Source organism: Chrysoperla carnea, chromosome X, assembly GCF_905475395.1.
Source record: "Chrysoperla carnea chromosome X, inChrCarn1.1, whole genome shotgun sequence".
NCBI lineage: Eukaryota > Metazoa > Arthropoda > Insecta > Neuroptera > Chrysopidae > Chrysoperla > Chrysoperla carnea.
This window is the reverse complement of record NC_058342.1, coordinates 31,926,548-31,950,640: the sequence shown is the minus strand read 5'-3', so window position 1 is coordinate 31,950,640 and position 24,093 is coordinate 31,926,548. Positions and strand designations below refer to the sequence as shown.

At 31.9% G+C, this 24,093-nt stretch overlaps 1 protein-coding gene across 3 annotated transcripts in view; it reads right to left on the bottom strand.

Moving 5' to 3' along the window:
- Positions 1–952: 952 nt before the first annotated feature.
- Positions 953–24,093, bottom strand: part of LOC123302760 (glutamate-gated chloride channel) — a 47,407-nt gene continuing 24,266 nt past the window's right edge. For all 3 annotated transcript variants that reach the window (XM_044885841.1, XM_044885840.1, XM_044885839.1), the window contains exons 5-9: positions 13,770–13,993; positions 4,952–5,034; positions 3,164–3,451; positions 2,095–2,369; positions 953–1,970 (exon numbers count right to left, since the gene is read on the bottom strand). In XM_044885841.1, the coding sequence (XP_044741776.1) occupies positions 1,722–1,970; positions 2,095–2,369; positions 3,164–3,451; positions 4,952–5,034; positions 13,770–13,993 (1,119 nt within the window). In that variant the 3' untranslated portion in view covers positions 953–1,721. The remainder of the gene's footprint in view (positions 1,971–2,094; positions 2,370–3,163; positions 3,452–4,951; positions 5,035–13,769; positions 13,994–24,093) is intronic.

Here is a 24,093-nt window from a genome sequence, read left to right as displayed (position 1 = left end):
ATCATCGAAATCGGTTGGCTTCATATTGAGTTATTCGTCGTCTTGTCGTGCATACTTGCTGAAAATCTAAGACTTTTATGATTTTTGCATGGATGCCGTTGTCAGAACTGGACCAAAATGGGACCACACGGGAAACACCAGCTTTCAAACAGTTAAAGAATTATAAAAATCGGTTCACCCTGTCAAAAGTTCTGAGGTAACAAACATAAAAAATGACGCATGGTAAAACTGCGCGGTTAAAATTCGATTGTGAATCATTTAAAATTAGGACATTTCAGGTGCGCAAATCAGGACGTATTTTTCCTAAGCTATTGTATCGATGTCGATCATTAATTGTATGTTGAAAGGTTATTTTTTTTGAATAGATGGACTCTTAGACTAAATCTAACGAAAATTTGGCAAATCTAAAATGTTGATGAAAGTATTAAATGAGTTGAATTTTTTTTGGTGATGATTTTGAACGAGACCTTTGTTTTTTGTTGTGATTTGAAACTTATTGGACGGTCAATTTTTGCCATTTTAAATTTGTCAAATTTTACTTCTTATTTTTAATAACTTAATAATTAATTCATTTTTTTTTGTTTGAATCCAAAGTCATTATTTTTAGGCGTGGTGTGAGGGGGAGTATTATAAAATATTACCTAACACCAAACCTAATTGAGCTAATGGCTCAAAATTATTTTCTTCACAGCCTTAAATAATAACTGAGAGAAATTTTACAAAATGTTCTCAATATGTGTTTGTAGTATTTTTATTGCCCACACTCGTTTAACCTGTGTCTATTTTTTTTTTTCAAAATTATTATAGCTATAGAAAAATTGGGGAAAAATTTTTCTAACCATTTTTTTTGGCTAATATATTTTTTTGTGTATTTTTTTTTTGAATTTTTTTTTTTGATATATGAACCTAAATTTTTTCTAATTATATAATAGCACTGTTTGTCAGTGGAAAATATTTGATATACGACCGGAAAGGAATTCACTAACTATTAATATCTGGAAATTGTTCCTGAAAACCAGGAACCAGGAACTATCGTAATCTATTACTGCCCTGATAAAAAAAGTCCGATTCAATTCCGATTCAAATTTCCAAATCATTCTGATTGAATTCCGGTTCAATCCAAAATAATCTAATATGAAATTTTCAATTCGATCCCATTCATGTATTGGAACCAATTGGAAATTTCCGAATAGTTCTATTGGATTGAATCGGAATACAATCGGAAGGAATTGGAAATTTTATTCCCAATTATATCCGATTCATTTCAATTAAATTTCGATTCAAAATTTTAATTGGTTTCGATGAGAATAAATTGGAAATTTTTTTTCCATTCAATCCTATTCATTCCGATTGGTTGAATTGGAAATTTCCGATACATTAATCAGACTTTTTTTATCAGGGTGAGGAATTTTGCTAGTTTTAATTAAAGGAGTCAAAAATTATTCCCCAATCCAATTCGTAAATCTCAAGATAAGATTCGTACATCATTTTTTTGTTCTTTCGAAATCCTGCGAAATCTTATTCGACCAGAAATGTTTTGCCCTTTAAATAGGGAACTAAAAAAGAGTTAGTGAATCCCGTTAGTGGCCTGATATATGTTGGATTAGTGAGGGATCACTGCAAATTTATTTAAAGCATATTTCTCCACGAAAAATATGCTCGAGATAAATAAGACCTACAAACCAAAAATATCGGTTTATACTGAGTAATCAAGTCTTTATTTAAGCTTCTTCGCGAAATAGATAAGTAGACCAATAGACGAGATTAAATAATGCAAATACTAATGGAAATACAATTCGAGATATAACATCAATTCGCTTTGATCGTGTTGGGAACTTACTGAGCCATGTTCGACAACAATGGCGCTGTTGTTGTTGCATTGTTATCTCATTTATATTATCGTGATGGAATTCATATGGGCCACGTTTTTCCATATTGATGGGATCCCCAGGATGTCTAACTAGTGGCTTCTGTAAAAAATTGTAAGAAAATTTTGATTACATAACCCCCCTTGTAAAAATCAATTGCTATATTATTCCACAATCCCCACATATCGATTAATAAAAAGATTTACTCCAAATTTAAGGTACTTACCATAGCAAATGTGGTGTTACTATCAGTTTCCATCAAATCAGAAGTTGCATCCAGAGACGCTTGATGTTCCATTTCGCGTCGTTGTTTCTTTAAATTTTCACGATGCATGTCCGATCGTGAAGCATAATTTACCAGCGCAAATTCTAGTAGCGCTCCAAACACAAATGTTAAACATATGCCAGTCCATACATCAATAGCTTTTGTGTATGATACGGGTGGTAATGAAGCGTTTATACCCGAAGTTTGGGTTGCCATTGTTAGCAACGTAGTCACACCTGGAATACAAGGGCTGTTTTAGATACAAATATAAAATTCAAGTTATATTTTAACCACAAAATGCTAGCAAAACCCTCAAAAAGATTATATAGGTTTGTAGCAACCTTTGTACACTCTTAGACAATTCTTAATATATTTGTGTAAAAAAATTGCCTATAAAACTTTTTGAATGAAAAAGTTATTTGTGTATATAAACCTTGTTGCGGGTTTTACTAGAATTTTATGGTTATAATATTACTTGAACTTCATATTTATATAATTTTCTTTTCATAATTTTATTTCTCAGGGTTTTCCTGGAATTTTATGGTTCAAATAATACTTGAACTTGAAATTTATATCATTTTCCTTTCAAAATTGTATTTTTGTATATGATATTTAGGGCAGTATTCTGGTCTAGAAATTTCTAAAGGTCAGGTTCTCTCAAGCAAATTTTACAAAATTGGAATTATTATTTCGGAGATACGGCTAATTTTCTGGTAACGAATTCGAATTGATCGTTCATTACTGCGAGCTTCTGTTGCTTCAAAAGAAAGCAAAACAGCTCGGTTACCAGAAATAACTTTGCAAGACATTACATATGAATGTATGAATCTGGCTACAAAAACGGCTTAGTTTAAAAAATTCTTACAATTTAGGCTTCTAGATCAGAATTCCCCCTAAAGATATGAGCCACAAAATCCCAAAAATCAGCGAAAATCAATACATAAATACGCAACTGCTTGTTTCAGAATTTTATAAACCAAATGTGTAATTTCCTTGGACTATTAATAAAATAAAAAAGCGTATTAGTTACCTAAGGATACTCGGGCCGGAACTGCACCTTGATCCAACCAGAATGAGACCCAGGAAACAATGACCAACATACAACACGGTATGTAAATTTGAATTAAATAATATGAGAATTCACGTTTAAAAAGTAAATCAACTTTTAAACAACTGTATTCACCAGTATTTGTTTTACTGTTACAGTAATCGGTTAAAAATTTCTCTAACGTGAATCGTGGTAAATGTAAATTTTTCACAACTTGTACGGGATCATCTGCTTTCCATAAAAATATTAAATCGTCTGTGGTCCAGCCATCTGTATTACATTATATAAATTACATTACATATAGTCGTCATTAGTATTAGAGTCCTTTATTTTATTGATTTTAATGTAATCGTCAATATTACATAAATTGTAAATGGAATTATTTGATACAGTAAAATCTATTCAATTATTTTAAACAATAGAACATCAAATAATCCTTCTTAAATACCTTCAAATCCTTTATAACTCAAATTTTCTTGCCTTAAGGTTTGAATGATAGAATTTGTGTGGGTTTTGTGTGATAGATTTTTCTCATTCGAAGCTTGAAGTCATTTTTTTTAGGCGAAACACAGATTTTGAGTCGGAGTGACTTCGGTCTCCGGACAAAGGTATAAATTTTCCGTGAAATAAATAATCTTTATGTTTTCCAAAAAAAATTAAATAATTATTATAAAAAGAAGTACTCCAGTCGGATTAGTTTAAGGGGTAATGTCTAGTTAGAATTTTCAAAGAATCGATTTGCTTTTACGAAATGTACATATATTTAAGTATATTCTCTGAAAATTTCAAGTTGATTCGAGAAATATTCACGAAGATAAACGAAACAAATGTTAACTGAGTGTAAGCGTCTTTTGAAACTTTAAACGCGTTTTTCCAAAATGACAAGACCGTCGGTTTCGAAATTTTACACAATCTTCTTAGATATTTCCCCCAAGTATCAATCGAAGGAATAATATTTCTGAAAATTATTTCGACTATTTTGACAGCTTTGTTGAAAAAGTTGAAAATTTTTTGAAGAATTTTGAATTTTTTTTTGGGTTGGCGCCATTTTGGCAAAAATCAAAATTTTGGCTATAACTTCGACTAATACTTGTATTCATCTATCGACTAAGGAAATTTGCTGGATTTTTTCATTTTGGATAATCCAAATCACATTCACATTTTTTATATTTATGTAAAATAAATGATCTTCCCAAAAAAATACATGATTTTTTACGCTCGCAATTGGATATATCCTTTTAATATTTGTGAAAATCTAAAAATAATCGTTTTTAAGACGCCTTTCATATATTAAATAAATATAGGCTGTAAAAGTGTTTAACTCGAATTTCTGGCAACATCACTAAGCGTCCATTAATTAAGATTTCTCTAATATTTATAATATTTATGTTCGAACTACTTGATAACTGGGATTGACGACTGTAACTCGAAACAAAGGCAGTCGATATGTTTGCTTCATATATAATAAATGATTCAGACGTATTTTGTTTTGTTACAATGCAGTAAAAAGTCAATATTATTGTTCCACAATGTTTCCTTACTATATCAAATAATTTTATTTACAATCTCAGCATTGGATTCACAATTCTAGAAGGAAAAATAAGACAATGATTTCTCGGAATCCAGCCTATTTATGAAAGTTAGCAAGTATACACAAAAAGTATAATGAAAACATGTTTAAGATAACAAAATAATATTTTCTAATCAAATTTTGAATGGATATCAAAATTGTGAATCCATCACTGTTTGATAAGATCAAATTTTACTTACAACTGGCCATTTTTAAGGAACACACTTGTCGATCTAATGGGTATAATTTTAAGTTCATTGGGCATGAGAGTGTTAATGATATTCTGAAAAGAAATGGATGTGTTAACGAAATATCTAAAATTAGGTAAGTGAAGTATTTAAAACACTTAAAAGATTAAAGCTCCTTTTGGTATATAGATTCCTTAACATACAGATTCAGCATTAAAATCGAAAAACGCGATGTAAAGCTGCTTTTTTGGTAGTTATTTGGATCCCTCAGGGGAGTGTGAAACTAAGTTTTGCAAGTAAATAAAGTTGTGCTTAAAATTTTCAGACTTTTTTCAGTTTTTTACGTATTACGCAGGTAGCACAACTTTTTTTTGCTTGCAAAATGTAGTTCCTCACTCCCCTAAGGTACTAGTTTTCTAAAATTTTGGATTACGCAAGTAGCACAACTATTTTTTGCTTGCAAAGTTTAGTTTCACTGATAAGGCAATAAGTCGAAATTGAGGAGGAAGTTAACGAAGCGGGTGTTTTCGGAGTGGTACAACTTCCTCAAAGAACATTTTTATTTGAATTATTTTAAACACAATTTTAAATTGATAATAAATAAATGATAAAAAGCTCAAAGTTCTATCTTTTCATTGTTCGTTAAAACAATTTCCCAAAAAAATACTTAAAAAATGGGCTATCAAACAGGGGGTTATTACATTGTATTATAGGTAAACGACGGAAAACAGCTTAACAAAAAATTATCAGTAAAGTTTTATAAATAACTGTGCTCATTTTGAAAAAATTCATGTTTTTATGTTTTTGAGTCAATTAATAAAAATTATCTCATCATTAATAATAATTATGTTACGCTTGGCAACGCCACACATCTGCTTTAAAGATAAGTCATTGCATTGTGAATTTTTATTTCAAAATAAAAATTTTAAATGTTGATTTGTTTGAACGAGAAAAAATGTTGATATTTTTAAAAGTAAATCGTTTTTTTTTTACAGTTGGTAATAAAAAATAAAATCGTCAGAAGAGAATATTGATAATAAATAATCACATTGGAATAGTTTTCACAAAATAAAAATGAACCGAAATGAAATAGGAGACAGGATAGACGTGCTAGTTCATAATAAATATATACAGTATGAATTGGTTTTAACGATATTGTTTATAAAGACGAATCGCTTATTACGAAATCGAGACAGAATCCAAATATGTGAACATATCATTTATTGGATAGAACAATATATCAATTATGGTCTGAGTATAGTCGCAGGCGCTCCGAAGATCTTATATCACTTCCAAGGGCCTCTGTTCGCAATGTTGTTGCGGCTATTACAGGACACTGGTTGGGTGGCAGGCATGCTGAACGCTTGGGCCTGGTAGTGTATCACGACTACTTCAGGAGTTGTCACAATGGTGAGGGGAAGGAGACAATGTCCCATCTTCCCTGTCACTGCCCAGCTCTTGTCATGAGGAGATGGACTTACTTGAGCCAGCCTCTCTTTGGCGACCTCTACGACCTAAAGTCCCCGTCGACGTCAAAGCCCTGTACTAACGGATATAATATAATCGAATAATCACCGTCGTTATAGATGGTTTCGACTGTAGATATGATTTTTAAATAATATATTTCTAATAGGAAATCTTGTTTTGTAAAGAGGAAAGTAGTTTAGCGTGGTATTCCTTTTGTATGAATTCATTTTCATAAATAAAGTTAAAAAAAATATATAAGCATGAAAAAATAAGGTGCTCCAATAAGAGTGGGAGATATTTGAATTTGTGTTTCATTTTCGCTGTGACGACTTGGCAATCAGAATACTTGTGACAGATTATGAGCTAAATCCATGTACCAGACTTGAATTGTGTGCCATTTTGGATGTCACGAATTGTCAACTTGTGACAGATTATGAGTTAAATACACGCGCTAGATTTTAATTGCGTGTCATTTTGTCTGTCAAGACTTGGCAACCAAAATACTTGTAATAGATTATTAGCTGAAAACATTTTTTATTTCCTTAAAAATGCACTTTCCAATTTTCATGATAAGACTTCGAGTGCATATTGGAGTAGCACATCACCTAGTTCACTTTTTTAGCCTTAAAAATAGTCCTGGTAGACCCCAAAAGGGGCAGCAATGACAAACTTATATGTCTTCAAATATTGTGTATTTTTAATAAAAGATAGTATGCTTAGGGTAGCGCGTTCGATTCCTGCCGTCGCAACAAAATTAACTTAATTAATAGTTGTGATATGCTGGTGTAGTGTATGCTATTTGCATGAAGGAGGTGCACTTAGCCTCTGAAATTGAGAAGCTGATAAATGAAATTAACAGCGGAAAGGTGGTAAAACACATAAACGGCATCACAATGGGCTCTATAGCCTAAGTGTGTCCTTCGTGGACAGCCAATATAACCTAACCTAATATAATCTGGTACTCTTAATGGAACACTATATCACTCTTTTGTAAAATAAAAAATATTTTACAAAAACATTTCAATGAATAATCTCTGATAGAAAAAAAAATTTGATTCTATGAAAAAACATTTAAAAAGAGAAAATCTCATGTTTCCTTGACAACAATTTAATTGTAAAACATTTAGGTAGTCATAGTCAGTCTGTTGACTGTTTAACTGTATATATACAACGAATACGATGAATTGGCCTTTCTATGTAAAGTCAACGATTCAATCATTCTGGCTTTACACTTCTAGAAAATTTATAAGCTGAAAGTCGTGTTAAAAATCAAATGTTTGATGAAATACAATGTCATGGGAAAAAGTTTTGAAACTTTGTAAAGAATCAGATAAAAATTTACTTCTTATCGATTTGATAAGCGTAAAATTCTTCTATAAAAATGGTAATAGCGGATAATTCTTCTATAAAAAAATTGTATTTTTCATAGAAATCGAGTAAAATGGAATTGAGGAGTGATTTTTCACATCACCGTTTACAATAACTGAAATAAAATTTTGAATGTTATGTACTTATTATAAGCTACTTAGGTAGTTTTAGCTCTGGCATAGTATGCTTGATTCTTGCGAAAAAACAAATTTAATTTTCGAGAGTTGAGAATTTTATTCCTTAAATAAATGATTTTTGCTTATTTTACATGTTTTCAATGCTTTGCCATAAATAAGAGTACCGTGAATGAGTACCTAGCACAATAACCCAAAGATATTCTGTGCTTTCCCTAAGAACAATTTGTTTATTCGAGGCATGTAGAATATGCTATTTTGAGTAAATGAAGTTTTTTATCAGAAGCAGCGCAGCCAACTCACAGTTTTCCCTTGGGAAATGATTCCAGGATCGATGAGTTAAAAGTTTCTACATGTGCAAATAACATGTACGATTTCATCGTCCTCCATACAAGCTCTGAAAGTGAAATCCTTAAATTGTGAAGATGGTAATTCAATCGGCAAAAGACTCACTATCTTGCTAAATTGTATCCTAGTCATAGCCTGTCGAAAAGAATCTGTGATTAAAGATACGCTTGCTGTAACCACTCTCTGATTTGGTAAATTACGGAGCATATTGCTGTAGGAATAACAGACTCAGGCAAGAAGGAGTCAGCGAGTCCATTGTCTCGTTCCTTTTAACGCCAGAATGGACCAAGAGCCGAAGTAGGGCTTGACTGTCTGACAAAATAATGATGTGCTACGCTGTAATCTTTCGTGTTAAAAATCTCGATACCTCTCTCAGGACAGCGAAGATTTCTGCCTGAAAACTGTCGATCTTTCTTTCATCACTATAGGTGCATAAGCTCCCCAGATACATTTACGACCTTAAGAACATACATTTTTTCCTAAAACACTTCATGTTTTCACCATTTTCAGCTTGTTTATATTATTTAAAGATATGTTGAAAACTGTACGAAATGACTATGGTATGGCTAAAGCTGATGCTGATGGCATTATTTAATAAAACCGCATGCATACCTATTATTAACTGTTATCCTGTGCTATCTACATTAAAATATGTTGTCAACATTGTTTTCAATTTGTAACATTTCATAAGTTCTACTTTCCAAGTTTGAATATTATCATGGTGGATTACGCCAATTTGATCAAAAACTATCCTAAAATGGTTTGAGCATTTAAGATCGAGGCGACGGCTCTTTGATTTATCCTCCCGCCAGTGGAATAAGCTTGAAACTGAAGCGAGTAGAGGACGAAATCAGAAGGCAAGCTAAATAGTAAATCTCAGTTGATAGCCTCCTTCTACCGAGAAGTGTTGGATACCACATATATTTTTAAGAGTGATTGGCGGGTGAACCAATTTGAAGGCTTCCATGACTCCCTCTGGCTGTCTTTGACTTACTGTTGAGAGTTTCAACTTGAGTATCTATATCAGATGCCATAAATTAAATTCAAGTTGAAAGTTTAGACTATAACTATTGTCTAGGGAAATTAAGAAGCGAAACTGATGGATAACGACTAGTTAATTTCTAAAATTGGATCCCTTGGCAACAATTATTCATAATGGATGAATTTCGTTAATACGATACTTTCAATATTAATTCTGTATTTACCTAGCGGCAACAATTTTAGTACGAATTGAAATGAAGTTTGATTTGATATCTGATATTTATTTTGGAACTTTGTTAATAACAAAACTGGGAGCATATACAAATACGGTTTACAGGAGAGTGAATAATTTAGTAATAAGCAAAATATAATAACTTTTGCTACAATTTATACTTAAACTTATAAATTCTAGAAGCATAATTGTTGAAAATTTCTCAATAACAATTTATTCTTAAGTTTCATAAATGTAGTATTTCTGTATTTTTCGATGAATTTTCAACTCTCTAGTTCAATTTGGAGAAAATATGATTAGATAATGTAAAGGTAACAATAATAATGAATTACGATGTTATTATCATCAGATTGGAAAAAAACAGTCTCCCGCGTGTGACAGATGCGGAGAAAATTCAGAAGAAACATCGATACACTTTCTCTGTTACTGCTCGGCGCTCATACAGCAGCGAAGGAAATGGTTTGGTCCGGCCATAGTCGAACCAGAAGAAATTAGGAAACTCAGCGCTAGGCAAATCCTGGGTTTCAGTACATCAGTTGGTTATAATAGCCACTGAAAAGCGTAGCGGGGATAGAGTACAAGGGTCTATTTGGCTAGGTGCTCTGAACCATTACTTCGAGGCGCGATCCTCGAGCATGGCCCGTTAACCTCCATACCCATACACATACATTTGGCGTGTTAAGAAGATATATTCCCCTTTACGTTGCATGTGACCATCTTATCAATATGCCCGATATCTTGTCGTTCACCTTGTTATTTGAACTTGCAAAGTACACACCGCTCTGGAGGGGAAAAACTACTTCGCACGGGTTTATTGTCAGCAGATTATAAGTTCCAAATCAAGAAATTATGTGGAAATCACAATAGAATAGATTAATTTTTATTTTTTGGAATATGCTGTATTTTAAAAGGATCTAGTAGGGAATACCAACATAAAATGCATAAATTCCCACGAGGGGGTGGGGAGGAGAATTTCATATTGATAGCTTGTGATCTAATATAGATATATAGACGTGTAAACATTTCGAATCATATTTTCAACCTACGTTTCATAATAAATAGACATTTTTGATTGAATAAAGAATTATTATCGGAAGCTCGAATGATATTTTTGATGAGTATCGATTAAACAGTTGAACAGGATGCGGACTGATCCAGTAAATATATTCATAATTAATCACAGATAGCTGTCGTTATAAACATAATGTACTTTAATAGTTGAAGGCACACGTGTCACGAATGTTTTAAATAAATAATAACTACATCAACTTCCAGTTCGAATTTTAATATAGGAGTCAGTCGTGTACCGTGGAAATGGAAGGTAAAATAAATTTGATGTCAATTTATGAATTTAGAAGTCGCCTTAGCAGCTCAGTTGGTTAAGGCGTAACCAATTCCGCCCGCGGTATGATTAAGGTGGCGGGTTCGATTCCCGCTGTCGCAACAAAAATTAAATTTAAAGAGCCTAAATGGCCGAGCGGTCTAAGGCGTTCGTCCATTTAGACTTAGGTTGCGGGTTCGAATCCAGGCAGCGGCAGTGTGAACAATTTATAATTAATGGGAGTGCAGAATTGATCACATTGTCTTCGCTTGGATAAGAACGAAGTAACCGACTCCACCCATTACATCAAAATGTAATTGTAAATATGTTTGTATATTAAATGAATAAAGATTAACAAATAATGATGTGGGTGGCCTCTGTTATAGGCGTATATGTCAGAGAAACGGAGGTTAAACCCCATTATTATTATTATTATTAATTATTTTTAATTAATAGTTGTGATGGGCTGGTGTGGTACATGATATATGCATGAAGGAGGTGCACTCAGCCTTGAAATTATCAGCGGAAAAGGTGGTAAAACCCAAAATAAAATACATCCAAAAATAAAATCTAGATCCCATTAGAGGCATGGTGAACTCATGGATTAGAGAGTAAATGGCACCAGAGGGTTAAAAATCCATAGCCCTCTGGTAACTCGACATTCTTAGAGGCAGGGACAATGCGTGGATTAGAATGTGTATGGAATCACTGGATTTTAGAATAGAACTACTAAATTTGTTAATAGGGATGTATTTAAATCTGGTAGCGTCGTAAGGTCAATTATCGCGGGTTTATTTGTATCCTAAAAAAGCTATTTGTTCAAAGGTGAATACAACAAGAGCATAAGTGGCCGAGAAGTCTAAGGCGATAGACTTTAACCGTTTTGTCTACTTAGACTAAGGTTGTGGGTTCGAATCGGGTAGAACGAAGTAACCGATAAAATTAAACCTAAACACAAAATTTCTGAAACTCTTACTAAAGCGTAAAAAGACTTTCAAAATAAATTTTTTTTCTCGAAAAATATACGACTTACTCCCCAATTTTATTAGTTCAATGCACATCTAAACAAATCACGACTGCAAAATATTTATCAGAATTACCGTTTCAATGATTCAATAATATTTATAAAATATTTAAAAAAATAATATTATTATTCTACGAAAAATATGAATGTAGCCTAGAAAATATATTTTAGTTACGCCCATGACATACGCCTCTAATGTTCTGTAAAGTTTAAAACCGTAAATGTAGTAATATAAAATATAAAATTGTAAATAACATTTCAATTCAATTAATTTATTCTGCGAATTTTTTTAGGTTATAAAGTTAATTGGAAATTATGGTATTATTACGTTATTACTAATATTTTACACGACAATATAAACTTATGTACCAAAACAAAGGTTAACAGATAAAGTGTATGTTATATAAATCCGTTTTATAAACCTTAAAACACGATTTAGGCAGTTTTGAGAACATCTATATTTGTAGGATAATGACATGCGACACGAGTCTCATTCATCAGCCACTTAAGGACGGTCCTCGCTAAGTGATGAAATTATTTGAGATCGTTTCAAATTTTCAGGGAAAATTCTGTTAGAACTTGGGAAAATCACTCCTTTAGGCTGAATCAAATCTCTAGACCCCTCACCCTTTCATGTGTAATTTTATGTTTTAAAACAAATTTACTATTTCAATTAGAACATGCATGGGCAAACGTGGCTTTGACAAACCATTCAGACTTCTGTAATTAACATACGAGTAAGACAGTGATACCCTAACCAGTGTCAACCAATAAAACGAGTAAGACAGAGAAACAACTTTTTTATTCTACCTATCTCATTACTATTAGAGAAACTGAGATAGGTAGAAGAGTCGCATACCCGTCTCACTTCCTCCTCTATGAGCAACGTGGGCTTGCATAAAGAGACACGCAATAAACTTATAACAATGGTGACTTTGACTTAAAATAACTCACCCATGCCTGAATTAGAAGCACCTAATCATAATCCATAAATTACCTACGACAAACGTAAAGGGGAGTGAAGGGAAATAATGAAATGTGACTACCTGCGACAAAGACCGGTTGGGGGGGGGGTAGTCAAAAAGTCATAAAAGTTTGACTAAAAAGAAACATAAAATTAGGGGGAAATATGATCTGAACGATAGAGCTTTGTTGGTTTGTTGTTTATAAATGTTTCAGTTTGAATATTACATTATGTGCGAACTGCGGCGAGACAACCATAGCCAGTGCTTTAATTGAATCTATGTGTATCATTTCTGCATAGTTTATTTACTTCTTTTTTTTTTGTCATAAACTAATTATATAATTTATTTTGTGAAATTTTTATCGTAAACATAAATTTGCATTTTTTATTTTTACATAATAAGTGATTTTTAAAATCATTTTATATCGAACAACTTAACTTAGTTAATAGTTAAAATACTCTTTTAAACTATACAGCAGCTTTTCTGTTGTATGCCTGCAGACAGTGGGGATCAACACATGTATATAATACCTCTCACTTAGATGCATTGCTTAACGCATGTATTCTGTCATACTCGTGATATTTATATGCCTAGATGTAAATCGAACTAGTGGTATATACTAGTTGTTTAATTAATGTCTTGGCATAGTACATCTTCGAGTAGGAGAGAGTACGTATGTATACATTAAGAAATGCGTACAAGAAAGAGGTGTTACAGGCATGTTTTCTTGCTATGGGTTGAATGTACCTTCGATAAGCGCCAAGTTGTATAAAACACATACAGCAGCAGTAGAATCGTTCAGCTTAAAGGAAACCGAATCTACAACACTTTCAAGAAACATGTAACACATATAACACTTTTTTACACGCATTGCTTAACGTATGTACTCTGTCATACTCGTTGGAGATGCTTATGCCAAGATGTAAATTAAACGCATGGTATATTCTTAAATAACGTCATAAAGAGTGAATAAAAAAAATTGAAACATACCTGATACTATAAAGTACCGAACCATATGGAAATATTCGTATATACACATTGGGCATGATGATGTTATGGAAATGTCCTTCTTTCTCATTTGAGAAAAACAAATCGGGCATCCATACACGACTCGCTTCCGTCAATGTTAAATACTTTAATCTGCCTCCAAAATCATCGAATTTTAATCGTTCATCAAGCCATTGCTCACGAAACGTTAATTGTACGCTATATTCCTGTAAAAAAGCATTGGAAACATAACAAAACGTACTTTAATATTCATATATTTTTTTTAAAATTTAATTCATTAATTAATGTAATCAATTAATAAATTTTATTTTTAATATTGTATTAAAAAAAGTATCAAATCGAGCAGGCATCAAAAACATTTCAAAAGCATTTTATTAAAATTGCATGCAATAACATTCATAACATTTTAAGCTCAAAAATGCAACATGCACAAACAGATCACTATTTTTAGAACGTTTTTCTTTAAATTTAGGAAAGTTTTTATAGTCTCAATAAATGGGTCGATTAGATTTATACCTTGAAGAAAACTGCTGGATTTAGAAGTGTTTTTCTGTTTTGTGAAAATTTTTCGGAATTAGTACTAAAACTTCCATTAAGATTTTTAACACCCCCTTTCCATTATGTAACATTTTTTCATGTTTATTTTGACCCCCCACCCGTGACGTCACATTTTTTTTATAATTTAATAATCCATAAAAAATTTGTAGTACTTTTTTTTTTAGAGATCAGATTTTGTGACATCACTCTCCCTCTTAACGTATGACGTAATTTATGGATAATCCCTGAGGAAGATTAGGATGTCTGATTGGCATTTTGAAATTTTTAACTTCTTGTTTTTTAGACAGGATTAAATTTCAATGGGAAATATCTTTAGAAACTTAGAAACAGTCCGACGGGGTAAGTTATTCCTAAAAAAAACAACTATTGCGGACGTTAGCGATTACAATTTACGCCTTAATAATCACAATATGTGGCCCACTGTCTTTCACGATTATAGCTACTAAGGTGTCGTTCTGACGACATTTTAAATTACATCGAATAGGGAATATTTGAAAAAATAAATCAATGTTGGAGGCTACTCCGGTGTTCAAAAAGCTTGGAAGACGGAGACCTGAAAGTCTGGGAGTCTTAGACTAGGGCGGAGGTGGAACCAACGGGTCATTGTTTTTTGTTTGCAATATAACACAGAAGTGTTTGTGTAGCGAGCTTTGTGATCGGTGGCGTGCCCAAAATATTGTATCGCGTGCCATTGGTTGAAAATGAAACATTCGAAAACAGACTAAACACTTCTCACCCAGCAAAACCAAATTGATTGATTATAACTCCATTTTCAAGACTACCAACCTCCTAAATTAAATATATTAAAATAAAAAAAAAGCACCCCATCCCTTCCTCTATTGTAAATGATTCACAAAATACTATACTTAGGTAAGTGCGTTCAAAAAAAGAATACTTCAAGAAAAAACAAGGATTCTTGACAAGTATATGTATTTTGTGACAAAAAGTATAAAAAAAAACTGAAATATATAAGAAATAAAAAAAAAATAGTACATAAAAAAAATATATATAAAAATTATGTTTTCTAAAGAAATAAAAAAATGAAGATATATTATTTCGAACAAAATTATTTAAAAAATATTATTTTTACCGTGTGAGTTATGTAAAAGAAGTATTTTTTTTATTATATTTAATATATCTGAAGATGAAAAATAATCATATTATATTTCAAAAAATCTTAATTATTCATAATTAATAAGAAATCAATATGTTGATGATTTAAAAAAAACCATTTGTAAGTTGTTTGTTTTTAAATTATATAACTACAGGACTGCTATTAAAAAAAATTGAGCACCATGTTATAGTAAAAATTAAAGATCAACAAGTGAAAACAAACAATTGACTGAGTTAATTATTGAAATACCATGTAGTGTTGATTTCACTGTTATCCATACATGTCACACACACATAACTAATTTGGGCCCTCACGGGTAAACAGTGATGTTAACGAAAAAATGTTTAAAACAAAAGTTGTTTATTTTTTTATAAGAAACATTTTATACATGTAAACTTTTCTTCTATCTCTAACGGTTTACAAGATGAGTCCTACGAACCCAAGATTTTGACTTATGTTGCTCATTTTCTCGACTCCACTTTTTACGTCCTGAGTACGCTGTAAAAATTCAACTTGATATCTCTTTTCGTTTTTGAGTTATCGTGTTGTCAGACGGACAGACAGACAGACAACCGAAAATGGATTAATTAGATGATTTCATGAATAACTCTACCAAAATTTTTTTCGTAGCATCAATATTTTTAATCGGTATAAACTTGGGACTAAACTGAGTATACCTTGATATATATATTACATATATACATGGTATAAAAACGAAAAAATTGCTACACTGTAAAAGAAAAACTTGCTTGATTCAAGCGTTTTTATGTGGCTGTTGATATTCTTATCACAACGAGTCATAGTAAAAAACTCACAGCTAGTACTTTTACCTTGAAATTAGGCACAATTGTTTATTATTAAAATGGTTCGGCTGTCACGTGACTAGTCAACTAGTCAACTAGGCAATTTGTATGACATAAAAGTGAGAAAATGCTTTATAAACATCGAAATTTGCATGGCGTAAATGTAAAAAAATGCTCTAAAAATATTGAAAAAGCGTCAAAATCCAAAACAAAAAGTTTTTTGGAAAGCGCTTTAAAGTAATGTTTATTTTTGCAAAAACAGAATCTTTAATAAATTTCCTTCATTTCATGATGAAAGCTTTTTTGAAGCTCATTGGCCGATTAATTTTTGTACAATTCACATTATTGTAAGTTCATCCATAAGATAGTCACACCCATAAGATAGTTAAAAATCACAATTTTAAAATTAAATCATTCAAAAGAGGCCCCAAAATTGTGTTTATTGTGATCAAAGGACTTTGATCTATCATTTACCGCAAAAAATGACCATTTACCGTACTTGGTCAAACAGCCGAAACCTTAAAACAAATATGGACAGTGTCAAGGTAATAGGAATATTTATTTTTATTACACCGATATTTTAGTTATTTTTTACTGTATACATACAACTTTAATATAGTTTCCTCTAGAAACTAATATTTGATTTCAGTTGTCGATTACATTTAAAATTCCAGTAGGAAATCAAATTGAATAGAAGATCAGGAAATCTAATACAAAAATCAAGTTATAGATAATTGAAAATACGATACGAAGCATTATAGAATTTGAAAGTAAATAAACAGACGCAAAGTGTACAAGAAATATCGGTACCACAAAATTACTCCGGAAATAATAGTTTGAGAAAAAAAGGATGTGTGTACTTATTTACGCTGTACTTCTTCGATAATAACAAATATAATAATTTATAAATAATGGAAACAAATAATTCATTTTCTAGTTAAATCACTTCCAAGGGTATATCTAAGCAAAATATTTGCGGCTTCTACAGGACACTGTCTAGGTGGCATGCACGCTGAACGCCTGAGCTTTCACAGTGCTTTCGCAGGAGCTTTAACAGTGAGGAAGAGTAGGAAACGATGTCTCATCTTGCTCAGCTCTTGCCACGACTAGGTAGACTCACTTGAGCCAGCCTTTCTTTGACGATCTCTTCGACCTGAAGTCTGTTGACGTTAAAATACTCCAGCTGTTCTTAAACAGCTCAAAATGGTTCATGAAGTAGTAGCCGGGGATGGACTAACCTCTTTTCGGCATCACAACGGTGGGTCTAAGTGTGTCCCACTTCAGGACAGCCACTCTAACCTAACCCAACCTAACCTAGTTAAATCTAACTATTGTGTTCGTAGATGAATCTTAACCTCATTTAACCTGTCATCTAGCTATCTTTTTCTATTGTAAGGGACAATTCGTTTATCGGTAGTAGCCGGGTATGGACTAACCTTTTTTCGGCATCACAACGGTGGATCTAAGTGTGTCCCACTTCAGGACAGCCCCTCTAACCTAATCCAACCTAACCTAGTTAAATATATCTATTGTGTTCGTAGATGAATCTTAACCTCATTTAACCTGTCATCTAGCTATCATTTTCTATTGTAAGTGACAATTCGTATATCGGCTAACTTCATAACGCATTTAAAAAAGTATAGCTTCGATTCACAGAGTTGTATTAGGTGATGCTCATGAAGTTGATTTTCAAGATTATTTTGTACCTGACTTGTGAATTTCAACATTTTACGTCGAAACATGTTTACATGTTCCGAAGTAAAATTGAGTCTGAAAATGACGATCTTGATTATCGAATTCAAGGACCTTAAAAAAAGACGAAAATTATTTAAAAATGTGGCTTCTTCAGGTGCTTGAATTTGATTTTCACGACCTGTGTTTTAACCGAGACATATTTATACATGTTTCGATTCTAAGCTTTGTGCTCGGTTCTTTTCCGATGGCAAATATTGGATATCTATTTGAAATAATCAAGTAAGATTTAAAAATCGTGAAAATCGACTTCATGGTCAAATCTATTATCATCAACTATACTTGAATTGTTTTATCGAGGTCAATTTTTTGAACTTTAAAGTATGTAGTCGAGTCTAATAGTACAATTAAATTGATGCGAATTTATATTTTTGCTAAATATCAGTTATTATAGATCAAAAATAAAAGATCGAACTACTTAAATTAATGCTTTAAAAATGTACTTTATTTTTTAACTAGCTGTGAACTACCCGCTTTGCTGGGCAACATTCCCACTTGCACCCCTCCCTCCACATTTCCTTGCGTTGGATAACAGTTTTGTAATGTACACGTCATGCTCATTTATTTGATACCCCACTTAGGTATATTTGTAAATATTCGATAATTCCTTCCCACTTTCTCGCTACACCTTTCTACCCTCCGAAGGTTAAAAGTAGATAAAAACAATAGATCTTTGAAGCTGGTTGTATATCGTGTCAATATTTGAGCTTAATCGATGCACAATTTTTTTATTTTTTGAAGCATATCCCTTTCAATCCCTATTTCAACCCCTTACTCTACTATAATATGGATGTATTATACATAAAAACCTTCCTCTTGAATCACTCTATCTATTAAAAAAAACCGAATCAAAATCCGTTGCGTAGTTTCAAAGATTTAAGCGTACATAGGGACATAGGGACAGAAAAAGCGACTTATGTTAGCCTCGATGAAACGACTCTAGTATAGTAAGTACAACTCTATGATCCATTTAAAATTTTGTTCCATTATTTTCCGAGTAATTTTATGATGCTGGTATTTTTTTACACCCTGTTTATATAACATTTAAATAAAGATAGTGGTATATTGCATTTAAATTATATAATATATTTCTGTCACTTTTGCTTGTTAGTTTTGTTATAGAGTATCATATTCCAGTTTTTAATTTTAAAACATTAATTTAAACTTATATTGAAAATTTTCGATTGATCGTTCATTTAAAATTCTCGACATTAAATGGGTATTTTTCTAATTAACTAGTTTAAAAAGCATTTGTTTGTTTCGGAAAACAAATAATAGAAATACGATCGACAAAATAGCTTTTAAACTTTCTTCTATTGAGAAATTATGAAAGTTTTGAAGTAACGTAAATAAAGATGTACAATTAAGACATAATTTTTAATAACAGCCTGTAATTATATTTTCGGTGTTCATATAACAATTATTATTAATTTTTAAGAAGATTTTGTTGTTTATATTCATTTTAATCAGAAAAAATCCCTAAAAAAATTTTTGTTCCAAAAAAATTAAATTGATGAAAATTAACCCAGTTTAAAAGATCTGTTAGTTTCGAAATCAACCTTCACAATTTTTCTGAAAAGAGTACATTTTCTTTGGATGAAATTTCGAGGAAATTCTGGAATACATCTAAAGTTGGAGGATAAGAAATCAGAATGTGCTTCTGTTGATGATTCCGTTGCAAGAGAAACATTTGAATAAGCTTTGATGATCCTGTATTCCTTTTAAAACATTCTTAAGTTAGAGAATTCTGATGCAATAGACAGTAAGAACTTTATTTTGAAGAAATCGAGCAGTATTTTTGGCTTGAATTGCCAACATTGGCAAACTTCTAATTTTTTTTTTAATGTTAAAATAGGCTTAGGGCTTTCTTTTGTTTCTTTTTGCTTCCGCATGACACCCTTAATGGTTGGCTGGTACTAAAATCAGTCAATATACAGAAAGCACAAAGCACGAAGGTGTAGAAAACTCTAGGGGAATACTTGATAAGCCCATGAATTTGACCATGGACTATTTGAAACTTTTCACCCATATAACTATTGCAAGAGAAAGCGTTTTTTGATAGGCGTTGTATATTTATTCATATTTTGTAAACTCAATTTCCTTTTAAAACCTGATTGGGAAATGATATTCTTATAATGAATGCACTCACGTTTTGTTTTTATTTTCACTACTAGATGGCGTGCATGACCACTTAATTTAAATGTAAGTATTTAAAAAAAAAAGAATTATTAATTTGAGGTCAAAATAATATCCATTGGTTTTTTTTAATTGAAAATAGAGAACATGGCAAAAAGCTTTTAAGTGGTAAAACTCAATCACTTTACCGTAAACCTTTCAATAAAATTATCTTTATGAGTGGAAAAAGCGAAAAATAAAATTTCAACAAAGTGGATGGTTTAGTTTTTTTGATAGTACAGTTGTTACATCACAAAAAAAAACTCGTCAACAACAGAGTTTCGTCACTGAGGTTATATTCCCCCCACCCCCCGTCATAAGATGCTTTCAATTGGAATGGGATTTGGTTTTTCATTATTTTGAACCCACATAAAATTGGGAAGTGGATATTTGTTGTTAACATTATCAAAAGACACTTTCTTAACAATAAGCCTTAAAACCGGTGAAAATTCATGATTTTTGAATTCGAAAACAGGGGGAGGGGCTAGGAAGTTGATATCCCAAAGAGACACTTATTTGAAATTAACCCCAACCTCCTATTATTAACCTCTAGCACAATTTTGGAGAGGTGGAGAAGTTCAAAGCTTTTAATTCACAAAAATCCACGATATTTCGATATAAAACATAGGAAGGATTGGGGAATTTTCTTGATACCATCATAGTGTACCTCAACTTGAAGGGGCTGTAAAGATAAGCAAAATTTTTAAGTTTTACAAACTTGGGACTAAACTTAGTATACCATTATATATTTCATATATGGGTATGGAGGTTAGCGGGCCATGCTCGAGCATCGGGCATCGTAGCAATGGTTCAGAGCACCTAGCCAAATAGACCCTTGTACTCTATCCCCGCTACGCTTTTCAGTGGCTATTATAACCAACTGATGTACTGAAACCCAGGATCTGCCTAGCGCTGAGTTTCCTAATTTTTTCTGGTTCGACTATGGCCGGACCAAACCATTTCCTTCGCTGCTGTATGAGCGCCGGACAGTAACAGAGAAAGTGGATCGATGTTTCTTCTGAATTTTCTCCGCATCTGTCACACGCGGAAGATTGTCTTTTTCCAATCTGATGTTGGAACTTGTTCAGGTTATCATGCCCTGGAAGTAACTCTACGATGACTCTAATATCAGCTCTGTTTAGTTTCAAGATCTCCTCGGCTCGGTTACCGAGCGAGTTTCCTTCACCCTACAGACTTTTGGCGATTTGCCCTCCCTCGTAGCTGGTCCATGCCTTTAATTGTTGGTTTTTCAGATTATCTCCTAATTTGTTAAGACCTTCTTGGTGTGGCATCCTTGCAAGCTTTTCTTGAGTGGGAGCCATGGTGGTTCCCAGTTTGGCCAGCTTGTCTGCTCTCTCATTACCGTTCCAACCAGAGTGTCCGGGGATCCAGGTATTATTGACTTTATTGTGCCTCACCAGGTTGAGAGACTGTTTCTACTCTTCTTGATTTTTCTAGTCTACTTGATATATACAGGATATAAAAATTATATGTCAGGCTTCTTCAATGTAAGGGGTGATGAAATGAATTTTTAAAGAAAACCCTCCCCTCTCCGTTAACCTCTGATACAGTGTATAAGTCTATGCTTTCGGGAAAAGTTTCGACAAAAAACTAAAATCCATCCAGATTTTAACTAAAAAAATCAATCAGCAAATTTTTATTCTGTTCATATTTCACGTTTGATGAAAATTTAAAATTACCTTCATTCGATTTCCCCACCCTTATATAATAACATTATTTAAATTGTCAAAGGTTTTTTTTATGCTTTGTCGATATTATGTAACATAGAGTAGTTGCATTTCGAGTTCTAAAAACATTTAATCAAAGTGAAAATGATTCCTCTCAATTAGTCGAGTAATTAAAAGCGATGTGGTAAATGATATGTGATGAAACAAAACACAATCTCTCCATTAAAATTATAAATAATTGTTATAATGTAAACACAGTAACTAGTTTGGTTTGATTTACAGTAAAACCTATTACACACACCACAAAATGGGACAAAAATATATAGAAAAAAAAAACATTCATATGACATTAGCACAATCTCATTAAAAGAAAAATTACAGTAAAACATAAAAATACAAGATTATTCAATCAAATCCAGAATAACATAAAAAATGAATATTTGTGAAAAGTTTTTTTTCCTTTAATATTCAATTATATTTTCTTTGATTTTCCTTGAAAAAAAAACAGACATTTATATAATTAGACACATATTTTTCACATGCTTTCATCAAATCAATTAGGTGAGGATTTTCATTTGTTTTTTTTGATTAAGCGTCATATTTATTAAAATTTTTTTAAGTTGCATCAATTTTTAAATTAAATGGGCTTTTTTAGCTTATAAAGTTCTTGGGAAAGTGTTTTTTTTAAACCACGCGTACACACAAACCCTAAACACACTTGTCTAAGTTCCTAAATAATTGTCGAATACTAGAAAACTAGAACACTTTTGATATATATATATATATTCGACAATAATTTTTATGGCTGCGAGACCGCCCTCCTTTTAAACAAAATAAAATTGTTTTAAAATTGTGGTAGATATTATATTTTATTGAAATTAAATTTGCCAAAATTAAAATGAAAAATTGAAAATAAATTAAGCGTTTTGTTTTTTTTTTTTTTGTAAGTGTTTTTTGTGCAGGTTCTAAAATGTTGAGTATGCAAAATATGAGGATGGAAAAATTATGGGAAAATTATTATTTCAGTAGACAATCCTTTGTTCAGATTGTTTCGGAAACTTCGGAAACAATTTATTGAATGATTCCATGATGATTTGTTACTCAGTTGTTTGAGTTTTTGGTCGAATATTTTTCTTGATACATGTGGGCAGTTTAAGAAGTATAACAATTTTAATCGTAAATATCTCTTAAATTAGTAAAAACTGATAAATTGTAGTAAAAATTAATTTTTATACCATTTTGCTAATGATAAATATGTCAATTTTGAAATATTAATTGAGAAACTCTAAATATTCTGTTTTCCTTTTTTATCGTTAAGCGCCTCGTTTTTTGGGATTTTAATCGTTAATGAATTTGGTTTTTTGAAATCCAAAACCACATTGGATACCATTAAGTTTTATTATAAAAATAAATTTTAACGATGGTCATTTTTGTCTATTAGCTAAATAATTGAATCACTTTTACAAGTAAAATTTACAAAATTTAAAAAATTCCCGACAAATTTTTCGGGTACGGAACCCTAAACTCGCATTTGAAACATATCTAAGAACACTCACCATTAAATTGCCTTTTTCATTAAAGTCTTTTCTAAACTGAGCTGATTTGGAAGAGCATCGTCAATTTTTCAAAAAAATCAAAATCGGTTCATTCGTTTAGGCACTACGATGCCACTGACAGACAGATAGATAGACACACAGACAGACACACACACAGATAGCGGTCAAACTTATAACACCCCCTTTTTTTAGTTCGGGGGTTAAAAATCGAATTTGATGTAAATCTTTGAAGTTAATAATCGAAAATTTCTTGACGATGCTCTTTTATGTTTTTTCTTTCAGTTTATCTTGATTTTGGACTGTCTCAAATCGTTAGGACCTAGTTTCCCTTGAATTTTTGGAGGGATGAAACGCCCAGATTGTTCCTCTTTGAATCAATTCGGGCTTTAGAGAGTTGGTTATTTTTTCATGGACGCGAAATATAAGTAGAAGGTCTGAAAGTACATCATACGTTAGATTGAAGTCGAGCTGTAGCGTCGGATAAAGAGAAAGATCTCTTCTATATGAAACAAAATCCTAGGAACAAAAATGATCCTAGGAATTGTGTAGGATGATTAAAATGCATATAAAATTTATTTAATACTTTAACGAGTAAATCTAACCATTAAGAATGGAACAGTGGTTACCTATGTCGAAGCACACCTTAACAACACAATTTTC